Genomic DNA, 19,945 nt, shown 5'->3' with positions numbered 1-19,945 from the left:
TCTGAATTCTTTCTGAATGCACTGTACATAGTTATCAAAACACCACGCCAGGGTAAGCCTAAACCAAACACAGACCTTATTTTTAGTGTTTCTAAAAACCCCTACGGAAAAAATGAATGGTGGAAAAACGATTGGAACCATTTTCCTGTTTAACCGCTAGGTTTTATGGGTATTATGACACCTCTACTGTGGGGCTCCAAAGAATACATTTCTCAAAGAATAAACTCAGTCAAACATTTCATCCACTATATCTTTTACTGATATCATAGAGCGAGAATGCTCTCCAAAATGATGGATCTTCAGGAGCCCACTCCACCTGGATACCATGACAACCCTCAAGTGATTGACACTTGACAGGTTAGTTCCCACAGCCTGGTGGGCGGGACCAGAGGGACACCTGGTTCAGAGGTTCAAGAGGCCCTACTCTGACTCTCTCCTAGTGATGCCAGGAATTCCCCTAGCTAATTACCTAGGGAAGCTAGACACTGAACACACAGGCTTTAAGGTTGATAGGCCAGGCTAAACAAACCACACTGGAGCTAAGTGGCTCTGTTCGTGCGTAGACCCATCTCTCTAAATATTCACATTTCTCTATCTAAATAAATTGGGCACAGACATCAAATTACCTTAGCAATAGATTTTGTTGTTTCTGTCAATGCATAACCTCTTGTTGATCCTATAGGCATACCTCCCATGCCCTTACTGACGTAGGTCTCCATAACAAAGTATTCTTCATACAAAGAAAAGAGACAGAATGGACACAATTCCATGATTTCAGTACGCTTAATTAAAAATAAACATATCCAATGTTGCATAATTGTTGCATAATGTAGAACCCAAATTCTGAGAGGGGGCTGTATTGGGCTGGAGAGAGGCAGAGGTCAGGCTGAAGCAGATGGCCAGACACACTACAGCCGAGACCATTCCTCTTGGGAGCCATACTGTCTGTACTGGAATGTTCCTCAGGGGACCCTTACTTACTCTTGTTGTGTCAATGTGCACAAGCTGCCTGCAAAGATACAGTAACAGTCCAGCTTAATTTTTTTATACTGCATTGTGATGACATGACACCAGTTCTTGTTTGTGTTTGCTATGCAAAGGCCAAACAAATGAATTCATAAAGACGTTCATCTTAGATTTTGCTGAAGCGATAAGTGTATTTTTTTCTCATAGAGGTGGCAATGACATCAGCATTGTTTGCTATCCAAGCTAGTCACATTGAGATAGTAAGTTTTGCATGCTAGGCCTGTGACATACAGACTGGACCCCCTGATGTGGTAGGCCGTCATTGTAAATAAGAATTTGTTCTTAACTGACTTGCCTAGTTAAATAAAGGTTAAATAAAATAAAAATACATACTGTAGCGATCCTCGCTATGTGAGCCACGTTACAATTCCCACAAAGTGGGTTAACCCTATTGGCAAGATGCGTAGGGTGTTTGCCTATCACGCCAGAGACATGGGTTTGCTTCCCTGGCCCTCCATTGTCGACATTGGTGTCAGAAGTGGGATGGCGGCTGTCATGGCCCAGACGTGTGAGGGGGCTGTGGTTAGTCGAAGCATGAGGACGTGCCTTCCCGTTCGGAGGGGGCAGTGTAGCGATCCTCGCTATGTCAGCCATGTTACAATTTCTACCAAGTGGAAACCCTATTGGCGTGATGCATAGGGTGTTTGCCTTTCACGGCAGAGATCGGGGTTGCTTCCCTGCCCCTCTGTTCGCTACAATACTGTGTTGATAATGAATAAATGAACATATAATAATCCTTGATACAGATGCATTTAAATAGAACCAATAACCATTCATCTAGCTCTCACCCATGATGAAGTGTAACCTGTAAACATTTCAGTATTTCACCCTGTTTCCTGTGATGTTGAAAGTCGGCCATATTGTGAGCCATGAGATGTCATGACCCTGAGTGTCCAGGGGAGATTTCCATGGCTGACAGATGAAGAGGTTGTCCTTGGGTTTGAGTCCCCCCAGACTTCTCTCTGGCAGTCTGGACCCCCTGATGTGGAAGGGAAATGGGAGCTCTATCTCGTTCTTCACGGCTGGATTAACGATTTCCCCACTAACCCTCTCTCTCTCTCTTCCTCTCTCTCTTTCTCTCTCTTTCTCCCTCTCTCTCTCTCTCTCATTTATGTTGCCATTTCAATTAAACTTGCACAATTCACAGAAACACCTCAATATCATTCCCTAGCATCCTTTCCTCTCTCTAACATTAAACTTAGAATGATAAAAATCCCTGGAACGTCGTGTCCTCTTCCCTCCGACTACAACAACCAGTTGTCCCTTCCTAAACCCGCCTCTATACCACTGAGAGCAGAACCAGACCAATACCTGGAGAAGGAGGAACATCCAATCTTCCAAAATGTGCTAATGCTATGTTCTCCCTGATGCTAACGGCGATGCTAGTGAGTGTTTACAGGGAAAGAGCATTTAGGGTGGGTGTTCATGCTCCAGAACACTGACTGACTGACTGGCCTACCCAACACGACGCTGTCAGACCCAGAAGGACTGGTACTGGATAGTCCATACTCACTCTCAGTGCATTTCCATACAGGATTTACCTCAGTGTTTTACCCAAAAGGCTCAGACTTTTCTGTTTCCATCTACAGTACACGGGCTGGCACTCGTGTCTCACTGGGCCTTGGCTCCGGCGGACCTGCTCTCACTTGGAGCCAAAGTCGGTCAACTGGTACTTTTCAGCTTTAACACCTTCTCACAATGCAACTGTTTTGATGATGCAGAGGTTGTTGATTCTGCTCTTCACAAGTCCTCACTGTCAGCCCTAGCTATGGAAACACAATTTCTCTAGTGTAACATAAGGGTGTATACACTAGTGTAACATAAGGGTGTATACACTAGCGTAACATAAGGGTGTATACACTAGTGTAACATAAGGGTGTATACACTAGTGTAACATAAGGGTGTATACACTAGCGTAACATAAGGGTGTATACACTAGCGTAACATAAGGGTGTATACACTAGCGTAACATAAGGGTGTATACACTAGTGTAACATAAGGGTGTATACACTAGCGTAACATAAGGGTGTATACACTAGTGTAACATAAGGGTGTATACACTAGCGTAACATAAGGGTGTATACACTAGCGTAACATAAGGGTGTATACACTAGCGTAACATAAGGGTGTATACACTAGCGTAACATAAGGGTGTATACACTAGCGTAACATAAGGGTGTATACACTAGCGTAACATAAGGGTGTATACACTAGTATAACACTGGTGTTACAGTGGAAAAGCAGCATGTGTCTCCATAGCCGTCTAGAATGACACAGACAGCTTGTTGATGTCTAGACTGTGACTCTGTGTCAAACAGCCAGCTGGTGTGTGTATGTTCTCTCTGTAACAGTATGATATGACCAACAGTCCCATACTATGATACACCACCACTGTGCTAACGGAGAGACAGTGTCCTCCAACAGGTTAAATATAGAGATGAAGGGTCTAGCTGCTGTGTAGCTTGCTCAGTCTCTCCTTGCAAAATGTCATAGATGGAAATATGTATGTTGAGGATAAAGAGCATAAACATCTAAATGAATTATTATAAGATAACTTGAAATGTAAAAATGCTGTCTTGCTTGAACCGTAGATGTTGGACCAAATTCAGAAATAACAGAACACACCTGGCCACTTTCATTTTCTGAATGGTTTCAGGCACAGGAAAGGATGGCGCTTGTTCTCAATTAAAGTCACACATTTTGTTGAAAATGGGTCTAAAATGATTTCAGGTTGTTGTAGTTGGTTTCAGATGTGTGTGTGTGAGTGCATGCATACCTACGTGTGTGTGCGTGCAGTTTACACTGTTTGGAGACAATCCTGAAAGACTTCTAAAAACAGATAATGTGAAACACCTGAGATGCTCCAGGGAATCTCAGCTCCTAGTAAGAACTCCCCAACAGCCATGATAACAGACAGCGCTGATCAACAGACCAGATCAATTAACCCTGTAAATGGAACAGCGTGTGTGTGGAGGTTTTAACATCTCACATGAGTGTTTGTTGTGTGTACAAAGCCTTAGCCATAGCAGACAGGCAGGCTTGGTACCGTCTGGTGAGCGTTCTCATGATGAGAGGGTGTTGGTGAGTTCCCTGCAGGGCAGACTCAACCCTGGCTCATAAGCATACCACCCACAGCCAGGTCTACAGAACTGTATCACTTGGAATGGGAAAACATCTGCCCGTGTATTTTATCTTGGCATTCTCCACAGCCAACATGTACTCAATGCCATGACAGAGGGCATTACCCATGCAATGCTGGCACCATGTCTCTAAACAACTGTCCTGTTTTCTTTCAGATGGGTACTTTCACTGTTTTAGGAGAATGAATGTGCGGTTAAAATCCCTCATTCATTCACAGGTCAAATCTGCTCTCCTTTATTGTGTGTTACTCTGCAGCGCTCAGAGAGGAGAGACAGAGAGGGGGAGATATTTCTCTAATAGAGTTTGCCTGCCAAGGCAGCGAGTGGTCCCAGTCTTGTGTGGTTTATGGGGACAGTAGTAAACCTTAATGGGATTGTCTGTCCGGGCAGCTAGGCACTCCTGGTGAAATATGACTGTCGGGTGTGAATGGGCACATGACGCCAGAGGCACTAGACAGTCTCCATGCGCCAAGCGGAGAAACTCTCAGAGCAACAGGGCCCTCGGCCAACGATACCATGGCAGTACCCGTCTCTCTCGCCCATTCTCAAGTGCATGGCACAACAGACAGTGGTCTAAACAGTACGGCTGCCTCTCAAATGACACCCTATTCCCTATACAGTACACCTTATTTCCTATACATTACACCCTATTCCCTATACATTACACCCTATTCCCTATACATTACACCCTATTCCCTATACATTATGCCCTATTCCCTATACATTACACCCTATTCCCTATACATTACACCCCATTCCCTATACAGTACACTGTATTTCCTATTCATTACACCCTATTCCCTATACAGTACACCCTATTCCCTATACAGTACGCCCTATAGCCTATTCGTCTCTGGTTACAGGTACAGTATAGTGCACTAGAGGGAATAGCTTTTTGTCAAAAGCAGCGCACTATATAGGGAATATGTTGTCAGTATGCAGTCCCGGTACGTTAATTGATTATAGAGAACCAATAAGGATAATCAACAACATTTGGGGCGGCAGGTAGCCTAGTGGTTAGAGTGTTGGACTAGTAACCAAAAGGTTGCAAGATCGAATCCCTGAGCTGACAAGGTCAAAATCTATCGTTCTGCCCCTGAACAAGGCAGTTAACCCACTGTTCCTAGGCCATCATTGAAAATAAGAATTTGTTTATAACTGACTTGCCTTGTTAAATAAAATTGTAATAAATAAAAAAGACAGCCATTTTCAAGTCTTGCCATAGATTTTCAAGCCGATTTAAGTCAAAACTGTAACTAGGCCACCCAGGTACTGTACATTCTATATCGTCTTGGTAAGCAACTCCAGTGTATATTTGGCCTTGTGTTTTAGGTTATTGTCCTGCTGAAAGGTGAATTTGTTTCCCAGTGTCTGTTGGAAAGCAGACTGAACCAAGTTTTCCTCTAGGATTTTGCCTGTGCTTAGCTTTATTCCGTTTATTTTTATCCCCCCAAAAATTCCTAGTCCTTGGCGATGACAAGCATACCCATAACATGATGCAGCCACAACCATGCTTGAAAATATGAAGAGTGGCATTGTGTTGGATTTGCCCCAAACATAACGCTTTGTATTCAAGACATAAAGTACATTTCTTTGCCACATTTTTTTTTGCAGTTTTACTTTAGTGCCTTATTGCAAACAGGACGTATATTTTGAAATATTTTTTACTCTGTACAGGCTGCCTTCTTTTATGATAGTATTGTGGAGTAACTACAATCTTGTTGATCCATCCTCAGATTTCTCCTATCACAGCCAATAAACTCTGTAACTGTTTTAAGGTCACCATTGGCCTCATGGTGAAATCCCTGTGCGGTTTCCTTCCTCTCCGGCAACTGAGTTAGGAAGGACGCCTATATCTTTGTATTGACTCTCTGTATTGATACACCATCCAAAGTGTAATAAATAACTTCTCCATGCTCAAAGTTATATTGAAAGTGCTGTTTTTTACCCATCTACCAATAGGTGCCCTTCTTTGCGAGTCATTGGAAAATCTCCCTTGTCTTTGTGGTTGAATCTGTGTTTGAAATTCACTGCTCGAATGAGGGACCTTACAGATAATTGTGAGTGGGGTCCAGAGATGAGGTAGCCATTAAAAAAATCATGTTAAGCACTATTATTGCACACAGAGTGTGTCCATGCAACTTATGTGACTTGTTAAGCAAATGTTTATTCCTGAATTGATTTAGGCTTGCCATAACAAAGGGGGTTGAATACTTATTGAAATTTCAGCTTTTCATGTTGTATTCATTTGTAACAATTGTGTAAAACATCATTCCACTTTGACATTATGGGGTATTGTGTGTAGGCCAATACCCCATAACACATCTCAAGGAGTTTGAATAATTTCTGAAAGCACTGTATATGGTACTGCATAACGGCATAGCTGTGACGACCGTGATCTAGAGCCTTCATAGGTTGACTGGAGTATTACGACGTATTATGACGTGTGAGGTGTCTGTGGAATGTCATGTGCACTCCACCACAATCCTGCAGTGGATCATCTCTGGGCTATCTGCATCATGGCCATCCCCGCTGACAAGCTAAGCCTGTCTAAAAGTCTAAAACTGATACCACCTATAAATATGGATGGTTCAGATTCTACCGCCGACTGATACATTTGTGGAAAAGAATAGCCCGTTCTTATCCTGACTGTTTCCCATAGCCATGGGCTTTAAAATACAATCTGTGTTGACTGAGTGAAGGCTTTCAGATGAGATGGAGGTCAGGAATGATCACTATAGGCACCCATTCTCAACGCTGTAGACTAATTCTGTAATTCTGTTTATGTATTGTATCCCCAGATGGATATAGTCTGAGGGGGTGTGTAATAATTCTGTTTATGTATTGTATCCCCAGATGGATATAGTCTGAGGAGGTGTGTAATAATACTGTTTATGTATTTTATCCCCAGATGGATATAGTCTGAGGAGGTGTGTAATAATTCTGTTTGTGTATTGTATCCCCAGATGGATATAGTCTGAGGAGGTGTGTAATAATACTGTTTATGTATTGTATCCCCAGATGGATATAGCCTGAGGAGGTGTGTAATAATACAGTTTATGTATTTTATCCCCAGATGGATATAGTCTGAGGAGGTGTGTAATAATACTGTTTATGTATTGTATCCCCAGATGGATATAGTCTGAGGAGGTGTGTAATAATACTGTTTATGTATTGTATCCCCAGATGGATATAGTCTGAGGAGGTGTGTAATAATACTGTTTATGTATTTTATCCCCAGATGGATATAGTCTGAGGAGGTGTGTAATAATACGGTTTGTGTATTGTATCCCCAGATGGATATAGTCTGAGGAGTTGTGTAATAATACTGTTTATGTATTGTATCCCCAGATGGATATAGTCTGAGGAGTTGTGTAATAATACGGTTTGTGATGACTGGCTGCAAGCCTCTGCTGGCCCTTTGGAAGGGAAATCTAGATCTTCCCAGAAACAACCCCCTACTTCAACCTAAGCACCTGTGTAGATCAGAGGGCAAGTTGAAGCATGCGTGTTTATGTTTCTTTCTATCCAATTCATTCAGACCTACATGAAGTGTGGAGAGGGTAAGGGGACAGGCCTATTTCCAGTCAAAACTCCAAATGTCAGGTAACAGTCCTTTAATTACACTACACTACAAACAGTCCTTTAAATGACACTACAATTACACTATACTACGGTCATTTTAACTACACTACTATTACACTACACTACAAACAGTCATTTTAATTACACTACTATTACACTACACTAAAAACAGTCATTTTAATTACACTACTGTTACACTACACTAGAAACAGTCCTTTTAATTACACTACTATTACACTACACTAGAAACAGTCATTTTAATTACACTACTATTACACTACACTAGAAACAGTCCTTTTAATTACACTACTATTACACTACACTAGAAACAGTCATTTTAATTACACTACTATTACACTACACTAGAAACACTCCTTTTAATTACACTACTATTACACTACACTAGAAACAGTCCTTTTAATTACACTACTATTACACTACACTAGAAACAGTCCTTTTAATTACACTACTATTACACTACACTAGAAACAGTCCTTTTAATTACACTACTATTACACTACACTAGAAACAGTCCTTTTAATTACACTACTATTACACTACACTAGAAACAGTCCTTTTAATTACACTACTATTACACTACACTAGAAACAGTCCTTTTAATTACACTACTATTACACTACACTAGAAACAGTCCTTTTAATTACACTACTATTACACTACACTAGAAACAGTCCTTTTAATTACACTACTATTACACTACACTAGAAACAGTCCTTTTAATTACACTCCTATTACACTACACTAGAAACAGTCCTTTTAATTACACTACTATTACACTACACTAGAAACAGTCCTTTTAATTACACTACTATTACACTACACTAGAAACAGTCCTTTTAATTACACTACTATTACACTACACTAGAAACAGTCCTTTTAATTACACTACTATTGCACTACACTAGAAAGAACAGCAGCAGGCTCCAGTGAGAGCCGCCGGCAGTCTGGATGGAGTTGTCGTTGACAGCCAGGAAGACCCAGCGCCGGGAAGCTAGCCCCAGCGGCTCCAGAAACAGGGCTAGTTCCTCCGGGCAGGCAGCACACTTGATGAACTGGGTGACCTCGGGGCTGATGAAGATGGCCGCTTCGCCAAGGCCTTTGAAGAGCTCAGCGGCAAAGTACTCGAAGGCAAAGCCAATGACCTGGTCGTTGAGCCAGTGAGGGCCCTCCAGTAAGGCCACATCAGAGCGCCGCAGGAGGCTGTCCTGGTAGCTCAACACAACAGGATCCATTCTCTCCAAGGCAGGGTGGGGGTGGACAGGTAGACAGGGTCAGTCTGGAAAACATGGAGGAACCGGTTTTGGGAAGATTAAGTTAAAGATGAAGCAACACTACTATACACAATCCCAAACTGTCATCTTGTCAGATTTTTCAGGAATGAGCGCTAGCTAATTCATTAGTTGAGTGTATGAGCCACAAAACATGGTTTTCTACTAGTTAGCTATAGCCTAGGTGCTGAAAGTACTTTCCAGATACCTAACCTTAGCTATGTTGGCAGGCTGATTAGCTATGAATAAATAAATAAAACTTCTACTGGATATAATCTTCAATCTCACAATTAGCACTATAGCTATAAAGGCTATATAACAACACACTAAGTTAGCTAGTTATAGCTAAAATCTTTTTTATTTTGGTCAAAGTTGGCCGGTTTGCTGGCGCTACATTGCGTTTTGCTATGCTAGCTAGTGTTGACTCCCAATCCAATGGGTTTGGCATGAGCAGTGGGTTTTACGATGTACGAAATTAATAAACAAACAAACATTTTATTTCACATACCTTACCATACACATTCACTAAAAATGTCCATAAAAAATGCAACATTCCTTCCTCGTTGCAGTAAGAAACGTAAACGAGTACGAACTGCTCCACTCCTGTAAACATTTTGCGACAGTACTGCGGGGCAAGTGGGCTTTCCCGAGACATTTGGGACCCGCTGTGTCCATGCGGGTGATTCGCTGAATGAGTCTGTACATCCAATCCCCTCGAACCTCTCTGGGAAACCCACCCTCCCTGATTATTTCACCCCGCCTATCAAGTAGCGTGAGCGCGCACTGTTTAGCAAGGGGGAAAAGGCAGCAGAGGTTTCATCGAACGTCACCGGGGATAGGAAGAGCTGCTTTTAATACATTTTAAGAAGAGAAGAAAATAGGACAAATATGCGGCACTGTTCGGGACTGATCTGAATTTTGAGTATTCTTTTCGGGGGACGTTATTTGGAGAGAAGAACGAAGACGTAGTTGTTTAAGGAAACCCCGGGAATTAAAAATCAGATTTGAGAGTTGCATATGTGTGCTAAATACCCTGTCCCAAATGAGAAGGCTTCAGCGCACAACAGATTTGGATTAACGTTCATTGAAGTAGTAAGGTAAGAAGTGTTGTTACTGTCCCAAACGGGGCTTTTCATGTGCGTGTAAAAAATATATATGTACCAATCACTGGGGTATGGAACCAATAGGCAACGTTTTGCTATTGACGATATGATTTTTGGAATTCCATTCATCGCGCAATGAACTAACATTACCCTTCCCACTGAACCACAGGGAGTTTATTGCGTGTAGTTACCATTACTTGAAACGCGGTGTTAATTTATTGACTGGATTTATAGCTTGACCACTTTGTGATTGTGCGTGTAGTAAAGAAACCGCATCTTTGCATACAACATTTGTTATTTTTACTTTGTCAGTAGTGAGACACCCACTATTACAAAAGTGTATTGCTTTCGAGTAGCAAGTTCTTGTCATGAGCTGTTAGATAACTGATGATGTAGTTTGTCAAGGGAACCGAAAGTTTATAACCTACGCACTATAGTTTTTAAACAAAATGATTTCAAGTCAAATCAAGACAGTATCTGTCAACGTCCATGCAGATGCATTGTATCCTATCAAATGTATCAAAATATGAAGGTTACAATGTCCCGCCAACTTCAAGTGATCTCAGACCACCCTCTTTTGACACATTGTAATCGAACAATAATTGAGAGCACTAGCAATAGCAGAGGTGTGTTGTCTATCTCTGTCTGGGGCGGGGAAATATCTGCATGTATTATTTAGTGGAGGTTAGCCAGAATAGTTTATAATGCAGTGGATGCAGTACAGACTGCAAGGCAGGGGAATTGTAGAGGAGGTATAATGGGGTGAAGAAGCTGCTGAATCATGGGGCCTGCCCAGAGCAGCACTCCTAAGCCCATAACATTTGTTCCATAGCTTTATCCACTACTTATCCCTCAAGCTGACCTATCCTCGTACTGAGTTGATTGAGAATGTTTATATGATCTTTGGAGAATGTTATTGTTTGTAATGCCAGTGTAGAGGCTGTAGCCTGTATTCTATACATGTCTTCTGTAGTTTGGATATTGTTTAGCCTGTAGATTATTTTTTTATATCAATAAGCTTCTCTGGAGTCTGATATGGGTATGATGGGAAACCATTACTCAATGGTGAGCAACAACAAGACATTTTGAAATTACAAAAATATAACGAATGTTTAGTAACTAACTTTTATTTCCTATTGTTGTTGCATTGTTGAGCCTGCAAGTAACCATTTCGTTGTACTGTGTATACCATGTGTATCCCGTACATACGTCTAACAAAACTCCCAGGTACTACAACTATATTCTCCATAAAGTTTGTTACTTGGACCCATCCTCTGTACAGGTGATCAGAGTGGGTCTGGAGGAATGCATTGGAACTGAGAAGACACAGCTGCCTGCTGGGGTAGCACCAGAGAGGCCTGCCATGGGCATGACATTAGAGTCCAGCAACTTGTCCCACTGACATGACTCCCGGCAGGCATCTCCTCTCTCTGACATTTCTGAATGGCAGACCTCTTGGCTGTATCACGTCATGGGGTAATAGAACACTTCAGCTCTAGTTAACTCTATGGTTAACATCCAATGAATAGTCATGATATGATGTTCTGGTGATGTCCATGGTTGGAGCTTGTATACCTGAAACGTGTAATAGCCTGGGTCAGGACTAGGCTACAGGATATTTCTGATCTCAACTGGATACATTGTGACGTTTGGGTTCATCTTGTTGAACTAAAGGCCTACAGGATAATATGGAAAGCAAGCCATCAAACAGAGATGAAGGCTTGAGAAAAACCATGTTGTGCTGATATGAACATAGAGAGGTTCAAAAGTGGGAGTGATTGTCAGCGCAGCAGAGTAGCTACAGCAGCTGTTGTAGCCACAGATCTAACACCTGATGCAGTAGAAGCAGTGCAGATGCAGTAGAAGCAGTGCAGATGCAGTAGAAGCAGTGCAGATGCAGTAGAAGCAGTGCAGATGCAGTAGAAGCAGTGCAGATGCAGCGTTTGAAGGGAACTATGTCACTCTATCTGCAGTTTGGAAATGCTCAATCGTGAAGTATTCATCTGGGAATAAAAATGTTATGTAGGTTTATTAGGCTATATCACTATCTATGACAGTGGAATATTACTGACTGGGGCTATGGAAATTGTTCATGAATGTTCTTAGGTGGGGTATGCTGTGGTATACTTTAGAAACCGATTATCTCTGAGCTGGATCAGTGAAATCAATGTGAATGGCCATTTGGCTGCACATTATTTGGTCATTGTACGCTACTCTGTAGACACTCCAAAGTCTGAGCTGTGGGGTGCTGCTTTGACAAATGGAAACAAGCTTTACAGCAGTAGCAGAGTTCTTCCAAAGTTTTGATGGCTAGCCTCCATGATGGAAAAGACCATTGCAGAAATGTACAACTATTGCATCACCCTAAAGCTATTGCTCCCTAACCACAGAGACTGTAGCCAATATGTTGACTGTGTCAGTTCTATCCTGATTGTTTTGTTCACTGGTGGACCGAGGCGACAAACCGCTCCTCTGTGACCATGCTGTGCTTTTCCCATATAGGACTACACAATGCCTTTGAGGATTCGAAAACTCAACATGACCTCAAATGAGTGACCTCATTGCCATATGCTTCTGTGGGGTTAGGTGGGGTGGGGTGGTAGGTCACGTGCTGAGTCACTTGGTCAGCCGCACATGAAAAGTGTTGTGCGGCCGCATGGCCGGATTGTATGGCGTAAGTGAGTGGCACGCACATGAAGTGAAGTCATTAAAGTGGAACATGCCTGTTGCCCATGAACAAAGCTCCCCATTCTCTGTGGCCATTACAGAAGGAGGCTACGGGACCTCAAAGGCTTTGTATTTCCCCTCGTTAACTCCTCATGGTGCTCAGACTGGTCAGGATGAGAGTTTCTAGTTTTAATGTCACATGCACAAGCACAGTGAAATGCCTTTCTTGCAAACTCAAAACCTAACAATGCAATGATCAGTAACAATGTATTACTAGAAAAAACCCCACAAGAATAAGAAATATAAAATACACAAGTAAGTAAGCATACTAAATATAGGACATTTTTAATAAGTCAGTTCCAATACCATATTTGCATGTGCAGGGATACTGTAGTGATGGAGGTAGATATGTACAGGGGTAAGGAGACTAGGCAACAGGATATAAGATATAAACAGAGTAGCAGCAGCTTGTATATGAGTGGGTGTGTAGAATCAGTATAAATGTATGTGCATATTATGTGTGAGTGACCAAATGATGGAGTGACAGTGTGTGTGAGTGTAGGGCCCTGTGAGTGTGCATAGAGACAGTGCAAAGATTTGAAATAAAAGGTCAATTAAAGGTTAACTCAGTCTGTGTAGCTATTTTGTTATTTATCAGTCATATTGCTTGGGGATAGAAGCTGTTCAAGAGCCTGTTGGTGTCAGACTTGATGCACCGGTACCTCTTGCCGTGCGGCAGCAGAGAAAATAAGTCTATGGCTTGAGTGGTAGGGTCAGCGTGGCTGAGGTGATGTTGCCTACCCTCGCCACCCGGGGTCGTACCATCAGGAAGGATCCAGTTGCAGAGGGAGGTGTTCATACCCAAAGTCCTAAGCTTGGTGACGAGCTTGGATGAGACAATGGTGTTGAACGCTGAGCTATAGTCAATGAACATCATTCTCACATAGGTATTCCTCTTATCAAGAGTGATTGAAAACAAGGAATTGTTTTTTCTTTTCCTAACATTACCAACGGTGTTTTCTGTTTTCACCAAATTGAGTCGGCCTAAATGCAGGTCAGGCCTATTATTTGGCTACTAGCCTACTTGGTCACTAGCCTACTTGTTACTTGGTCACTAGCCTACTTGTTACTTGGTCACTAGCCTACTTGTTACTTGGTCACTAGCTACTTGGTCACTAGCCTACTTGTTACTTGGTTACTAGCCTACTTGTTACTAGCCTTGGTTACTAGCCTACTTGTTACTAGCCTTGGTCACTAGCCTACTCATTACTTGGTTATTAGTGTCCCTTTAAAAGTACGGAGTTCGCTCCTACAGTAGTTCTCCCCTAAAAAGGAGTGTCTGTTGTGGAAAGAGGACGAGGCCAAATCTTTGTTTAATTCCTCTCTATTGAGAAACCCCTGTTGAGATGCTAGAACAATCACAGGAAACTCAAAGGGCATGTAGCGAAAGTTGCTTCTGGAAGAAAGCCCTTGAGTTAATTTAACCTACTGCTTCATCGCTCTTAGCAAATGAGATCTATGGTATTTCATAATTTAAGCACTAGATTTTATTTAGCTTAAATGGTTACGTCAGTAAAATGATTAGGCCAAGATGGAATTACCGTTTACCCTCACTTCTTGGACATACCAGAGCCTTAGATATGCAGTTTTAGAAACTGTTCTTTGTCCTGTAAGCCTTACATGGCAATGCAGGAATTTTGATAGTGCACACTGCACAGTGCTGCAGGCCAGAAGGTTGTGGGTTCACAGACCACCATGGACAAGAGTAGTGGAAATATCTCCTTTATAGTAAAAGCATTTCATGAATCTATAATCATATTTACAGACCCAAGAAAATATAGCCTTTTATAAACATTTCATTAAATTCTACATCATTTTAAACATTAGCAGAATATTTTTTTAATACGACACAAATTACCAAAATTATAGCATAAGAATGGACACCGACGGGCCTCCCGAGTGGCGTAGTGGTCTAAGCCACTACATTGCACTAGAGATCCTGGTTCGAGTCCAGGCTCTGTCGCAGCCGGCCGCGGCTGGGAGACCGATGAGGCGACGCACAATTGGCCTAGCGTCCTCCGGGTTAGAGGAAGGTTTGGCTGGCCGGGATGTTCTTGTCCCATCGCGCACTAGCGACTCCTGTGGTGGGCTGGGCGCAATGCACGCTGACACGGTCGCCAGGTGTACGGTGTTTCCTCCGACACATTGGCGCGGCTGGCTTCCGTGTTAAGCGGGCGTTGTGTCAAGAAGCAGTACAGCTTGGCTGGGTTGTGTTTCGGAGGACGCACGGCTCTCGACCTTCGCCTCTCCCGAGTCCATACGGGAGTTGCAGCGATGGGACAAGACTGTAACTACCCAATTGGATACCACAAAATTGGGGAGAAAAAGGGGTAAAATAATATAAAATAAAATCTTCTGGCTATTCTTCCGTGGCTTATCCCAATGAGAGAAGGTCAAGTGTTTTGCTAAAAGCTGTCTGAGGTTAAACATCTTCTATTGTACAGAAAGTGAATAGCTTAATCAAAGGATAGTGAAATAATTAGATTACTTCCCAAGCAAAGTGTATTTTTTTGTCTCCTCTGCTATAGAAGGTTGTAGCTCAGCCTCTGAATGTCAAATAAATGAAACCATGATATCCCCATATGTGTCGGAGTCACGTCTTTCCCGGGCTTCTACACCTGCATTGCTTGCTGTTTGAGGTTTTAGGCTGGGTTTCTGTACAGCACTTTGTGACATCAGCTGATGTAAGAAGGGCTTTATAAATAAATTTGATATTTTACATCTTGTTTTTAACATAAAGCATCGCGGACCATAGCGCTGTTATAGATCACTTTATATACTTTTACATTTTAGTCATTTAGCAGACGCTCTTATCCAGAGCGACTTACAGTAGTGAATGCATACATTTCACAAATGTTTTTCTCTCTGTACTGGTCCCCCGTGGGAATCGAACCCACAACCCTGGCGTTGCAAACACCATGCTCTACCAACTGAGCCACACGGGACCACATAATATAATCAGAGCTGTTTTATTTTCATTCAAATAAGCTTAAGCTGCCCATTTTCACTCCATTATGGAACTTCTACGGGTTTATGACATAGTCCCTCTAGTAATTGAATTCATTGGTTGCATGTTGCGTGACAATATCTTTTGTTTGTTTTAGGACTGATGCCCAACTGAGCATTCTGCTCAATACATCCTTATTGGGTGCTGATGAATATTTATTCTAAAGTGCATTACTGTGGCATGAAAACACAATGACATTTCTTAAGAAGGCAAATCATTATTAGGAAAACCTTTTATTATTATTTTGATGTCACCAGATTGACTTTAGATGCAGTATTACTTTAACTAGGTAGCTAAGATTGAGGGGAGACCTCCAGATTTTAGCTAGCTAACGTTAGCATTGCTAGCTATTTTTGACGAACTTTTCAAGCTAATGTCATTGCCATCTGTCTAAAGTAAATTTGACAACATGATGTTGATGATGGCAAAGTTGTTTACTACTATTTTATGAAATAAGCCCAAATCCTAAAAACATTATACCGACCTATAGAGTTTACAATTGCATTGATGAACAATCCCCCCTCTGCCCTCCCTTACTATATAATTTCTTTGTCTACCCATTGTTTTTAGAATGCATGGTGTTTGTTAGTTCCCCCATTGAACTCCCTGACCTCCCCTCTCAGTGTACGATAACGCTGTGTTGTTTAATATACTTCATCAGACACGCGGTCTGCTAAAGCCGTTAGCGTCGTCAATGTTCACCTCAGACAAAGCGCCTGTCTTGTCCTCCTTTGACTGACTGATCTGCCAAACTGAGCTGGCCAGTCGTCATGTTGAAGAGTCTGAGAGAGCCCTCTGAACACTGACCTATAGTTAGAGGTCATGTTGTTTCTAATGCGCTAAGCAGATGTGCTTAACATTCAGCCCTGCAGTTAATGTCATAGCCTGCCCATTGTACTGTATATGATGAATATTTCATTAGTGCCATCATGGCTGCCAATGCATAAGCTATACCGTTTTGTTATACATGGGAAACCCAATGGTCATCCCAATTGTTGCCAGCAGCACAATTACAGTCACCAAAGCTCTGGATAACATGAAAACAACCTAACCAGCTATGCCAGGGTGAGTAAAATGGTCAGTGAGCTGTTCTCTCATTTGTGTCTGGAAGTAGCTAGCAAGTTAGTTTGGGTGCTTGACTGCCACTCTGATCAACCCTACTCTTCCGCCAGACTGTCCAGTGTGCGCTCTGTACGATCGAAGAGCAAAACACTCTGAATTTACCAACTGACAATACTCTGAATTGACAAATGCGCATGCTAGCACTCCAGATTGAATTTACAAACACACCCAAAGTCGAATGATTTCATATGTATATAATGTATTCTATTCTACTGTATTTTAGTCAATGCCACTCTGACATTGCGCTTCCTTATATTTATATTTCTTAATTCCATTATTTTATTTTAGATTTGTGTGTATTGTTGTGAATTGTTAGATACTATTGCACTGTTGGAGCTAGGAACACAAGCATTTTTCTACACCCGCAATAACATCTGCTAAATATGTGTATGTGACCAATACAATTTGTTTGATGCCAAGCTAGTCATTTGTCATGCTAACAGGCTAGCAAGAGGTTGCATAGCAACAGCATCAACTTCGTGTAGACAGGCGAAGTGCTAGTATGCTCAATTGAAAGGATACCGTTCGTTTACAAACAGTATACTAAAAGGGAACGAATAGTATGTAGTGTATATTCATTAAGTATGTAGTATACAGTATGTTAGTATGGGTATTCGAACACAGCTATGGATTCTGTTATGGAGTGTGTGTACTATAGGACTGCCAACGACTCCAGTTGATTGAATTGAACCGGATTCGTTTATGATGGAACTCAGGATTACCTTGGACAGCATGACATCATATGGCTGGGTTGTATCTTTGAGGTTTCAGTCTAAACTTATTTTTATTATACTAAAAGTTGTACGCCCTCCAGTGTGGATTAGGGGTGTGAACGTTAGAAAAGTCCCTAACGGGAAAAACGGTTATTTTGTTTTTTCTCCCCACTAAATTAAAATAACACTGCTGCTGGCTCGCTTGCTCTTCGCTAATGATACGAGTGTGTGTTCAGTCTTCGTTCTATTGCTTGTAGAATATCCTACCCTATTAATTGATGATAGGCCCTGCTTTACTGAAGTTGCAAGACTTTGCAAGCCAAGAAATTGCGAAATACAGCATTCCATTGCAAGATACAGCTTTTGATTGCTGATAGATAGGCCTAGTGCCTTCTAACTCCTGTCTGCCTGGTGGCCAACGTGCCTGGTCATGTCTACATCTTTTGTCAAATTTGTTGTAAAAAGTATATATATTTTTGCATTTCAGCTAACCCCCCTAACCTTTATCAAATGATCCTAACCTGCTACGTTAATTCTCCTAACCTGCTGCATAAGTTTTCCTAAACCTATGAAAAGTACATTTTGACCAAAGTGTATGCCTTCTAGACAAAACCACCCTGCCTGTAATGTAATCCTCTACTCTCTCTGTCCCTCGCTAGCTCTATATGAAAGATGCGAGTGTTCTTGGAAGTATTGGAAACTAAACCAGTCTACTTCGTTCCAAAATCTTAAGAGTCGCTTCCTAGCAAATGATGTCTTATTTCTACAAAATGTCTTGATTTAAATCACAGTATTTAATAAACAGGCAGGCTGCGCGCAGGTAGTTTGAGATTATTTGATTGACAGTTCTTTTTGCCTAGTGATGGACGTTAGTCACGCTTCAGAAGCTGCGTTCCTTTACAGACAAGTAAAATACCCGTTCAGTGGCGCTTCGAAACTATCTCCAGAGAAGGTTTCGTGTCCGCATTTAAAAAGCCTTAGTGTAACTTTACAGACAGACAAACAAACATGCCGTAGCTGGGTGCTTTCAAGGGGTATATGACAGTGGTACAGAACTTCATTGCCTGGCCCTAGCGGTCATATAATGCGACCATTATTCTGCATTGTGAATTGACGTTGAATTTTATGATTTTTCTTATTGTTTTTAATGGAAAACTGATTTTAAAAAATGCTGTTTTTAAACGGTTACTTTAGATGTGTGTAGCCTTTCTTTTTAACATAAGAAAAATCATACAATTCCACGTCAATTCACAATGCAGAATGGTCGTATTATATAACCGCAAGAGCCAGGCAATGAAGTTCTGTACCCTTGAAAGCACCCAGCTACGGCATGTTTGTTTGTCTGTAAGGTACACAAAGTCTTTTTTTAAACGTTAAGCAAAATTGTCCTTTTGTAATTTGTCCATAGTATGGGATACAGTTATGAATCAAGACATCAGAAGTGACAACTGCAGTGTGGTTATGTAATTAATGCCTCACAAAGGAATCATCCTGCAGCTAATTCGATCAACATCAACACAGTTAATTGACTGTGCTGGTTAGTTTGATTCAGATTTTCATACCCTGCAGGCCTAAAGACTGTTTGTTCAGTTGGTTGCATGACCGCATCATTCCAAAGACTAATGGGGCATCTTGAACAGGAAACAGACCATTTATCAGTTCAGATCTGTTGGCACTGAATATTCAAGGCAGGTTGTATCTCTGGCACTGTAATGGGAGCAGAAGTCCTCAGCAGACAGCTCTCAAACAGGACATGAGTCCTAGTGTTTGCTCCCTGTCTTCTGTCTGTGTCTCTCGAACTTGCATTGTTCATATCTTGCATTACTCATCTCATATGTGTGTATATAGTATTCTATACTATTCTACTGTAGCTTAGTCTGTTCTGCTCTGACATCGCTCGTCCGTATGTATATAGTCTTAATTCATTCCTACTTAGATTTGTGTGTATTGGGTATATGTTGTGTAATTTGTTAGATATTACTCCACTGTCGGCGCTAGAAACACATGCATTTCACTACACCCGCAATAACATCTGCTAAACACGTGTATGTGACCAATACAATTTGATTTCAATTTGTATGCGCTTGCGTGTTAGTAAGAACGGTTACATGCACACAATAATGCGATTTAATTGGCTAATCCGATTAATATAATGATGATTATTGATTAAAACATGTACAGTGGCTTGCTAAAGTATTCACCCCCTTGGCATTTTTCCTATTTTGTTGCCTTA

The 19,945-nt window shown here is 41.6% G+C and overlaps 2 protein-coding genes across 3 annotated transcripts in view; one reads left to right on the top strand and one right to left on the bottom strand.

Moving 5' to 3' along the window:
- Window positions 1-7,768: 7,768 nt before the first annotated feature.
- LOC106562765 (sentrin-specific protease 8) lies at window positions 7,769-9,722 on the bottom strand. Of its 2 annotated transcripts, none has more exons than XM_045689542.1 (2): window positions 9,549-9,722; window positions 7,769-9,048 (listed from the first exon to the last, which is right to left on the bottom strand). In XM_045689542.1, exon 2 carries the CDS (start codon window positions 9,002-9,004, stop codon window positions 8,669-8,671), a length of 336 nt encoding a protein of 111 aa, XP_045545498.1. In that variant the 5' UTR covers window positions 9,005-9,048; window positions 9,549-9,722; the 3' UTR covers window positions 7,769-8,668. The 2 variants fall into 2 exon arrangements, with proteins under 2 accessions (XP_045545498.1, XP_013983241.2); XM_014127766.2 differs by having other exon boundaries at window positions 9,554-9,722.
- A 93-nt stretch (window positions 9,723-9,815) lies between these two features.
- LOC106587854 (unconventional myosin-IXAa) overlaps window positions 9,816-19,945 on the top strand; it is a gene marked incomplete at its 3' end in the record, with an annotated part of 150,259 nt that continues 140,129 nt past the window's right edge. The window contains 1 exon segment of the mRNA XM_045689541.1: window positions 9,816-10,137.

The sequence above is a fragment of the Salmo salar genome, chromosome ssa11 (genome assembly GCF_905237065.1).
Source record: "Salmo salar chromosome ssa11, Ssal_v3.1, whole genome shotgun sequence".
NCBI classification, from domain to species: Eukaryota; Metazoa; Chordata; class Actinopteri; order Salmoniformes; family Salmonidae; genus Salmo; species Salmo salar.
Note: the sequence above shows the minus strand (reverse complement) of the source record. Positions and strands in the feature narration are given on the sequence as shown.

What these genes read in the sequence shown, in the direction of transcription:
- LOC106562765 (XM_045689542.1), bottom strand. Translation starts at nt 9,004, where the DNA reads ATGGATCCTGTTGTGTTGAGCTACCAGGACAGCCTCCTGCGGCGCTCT.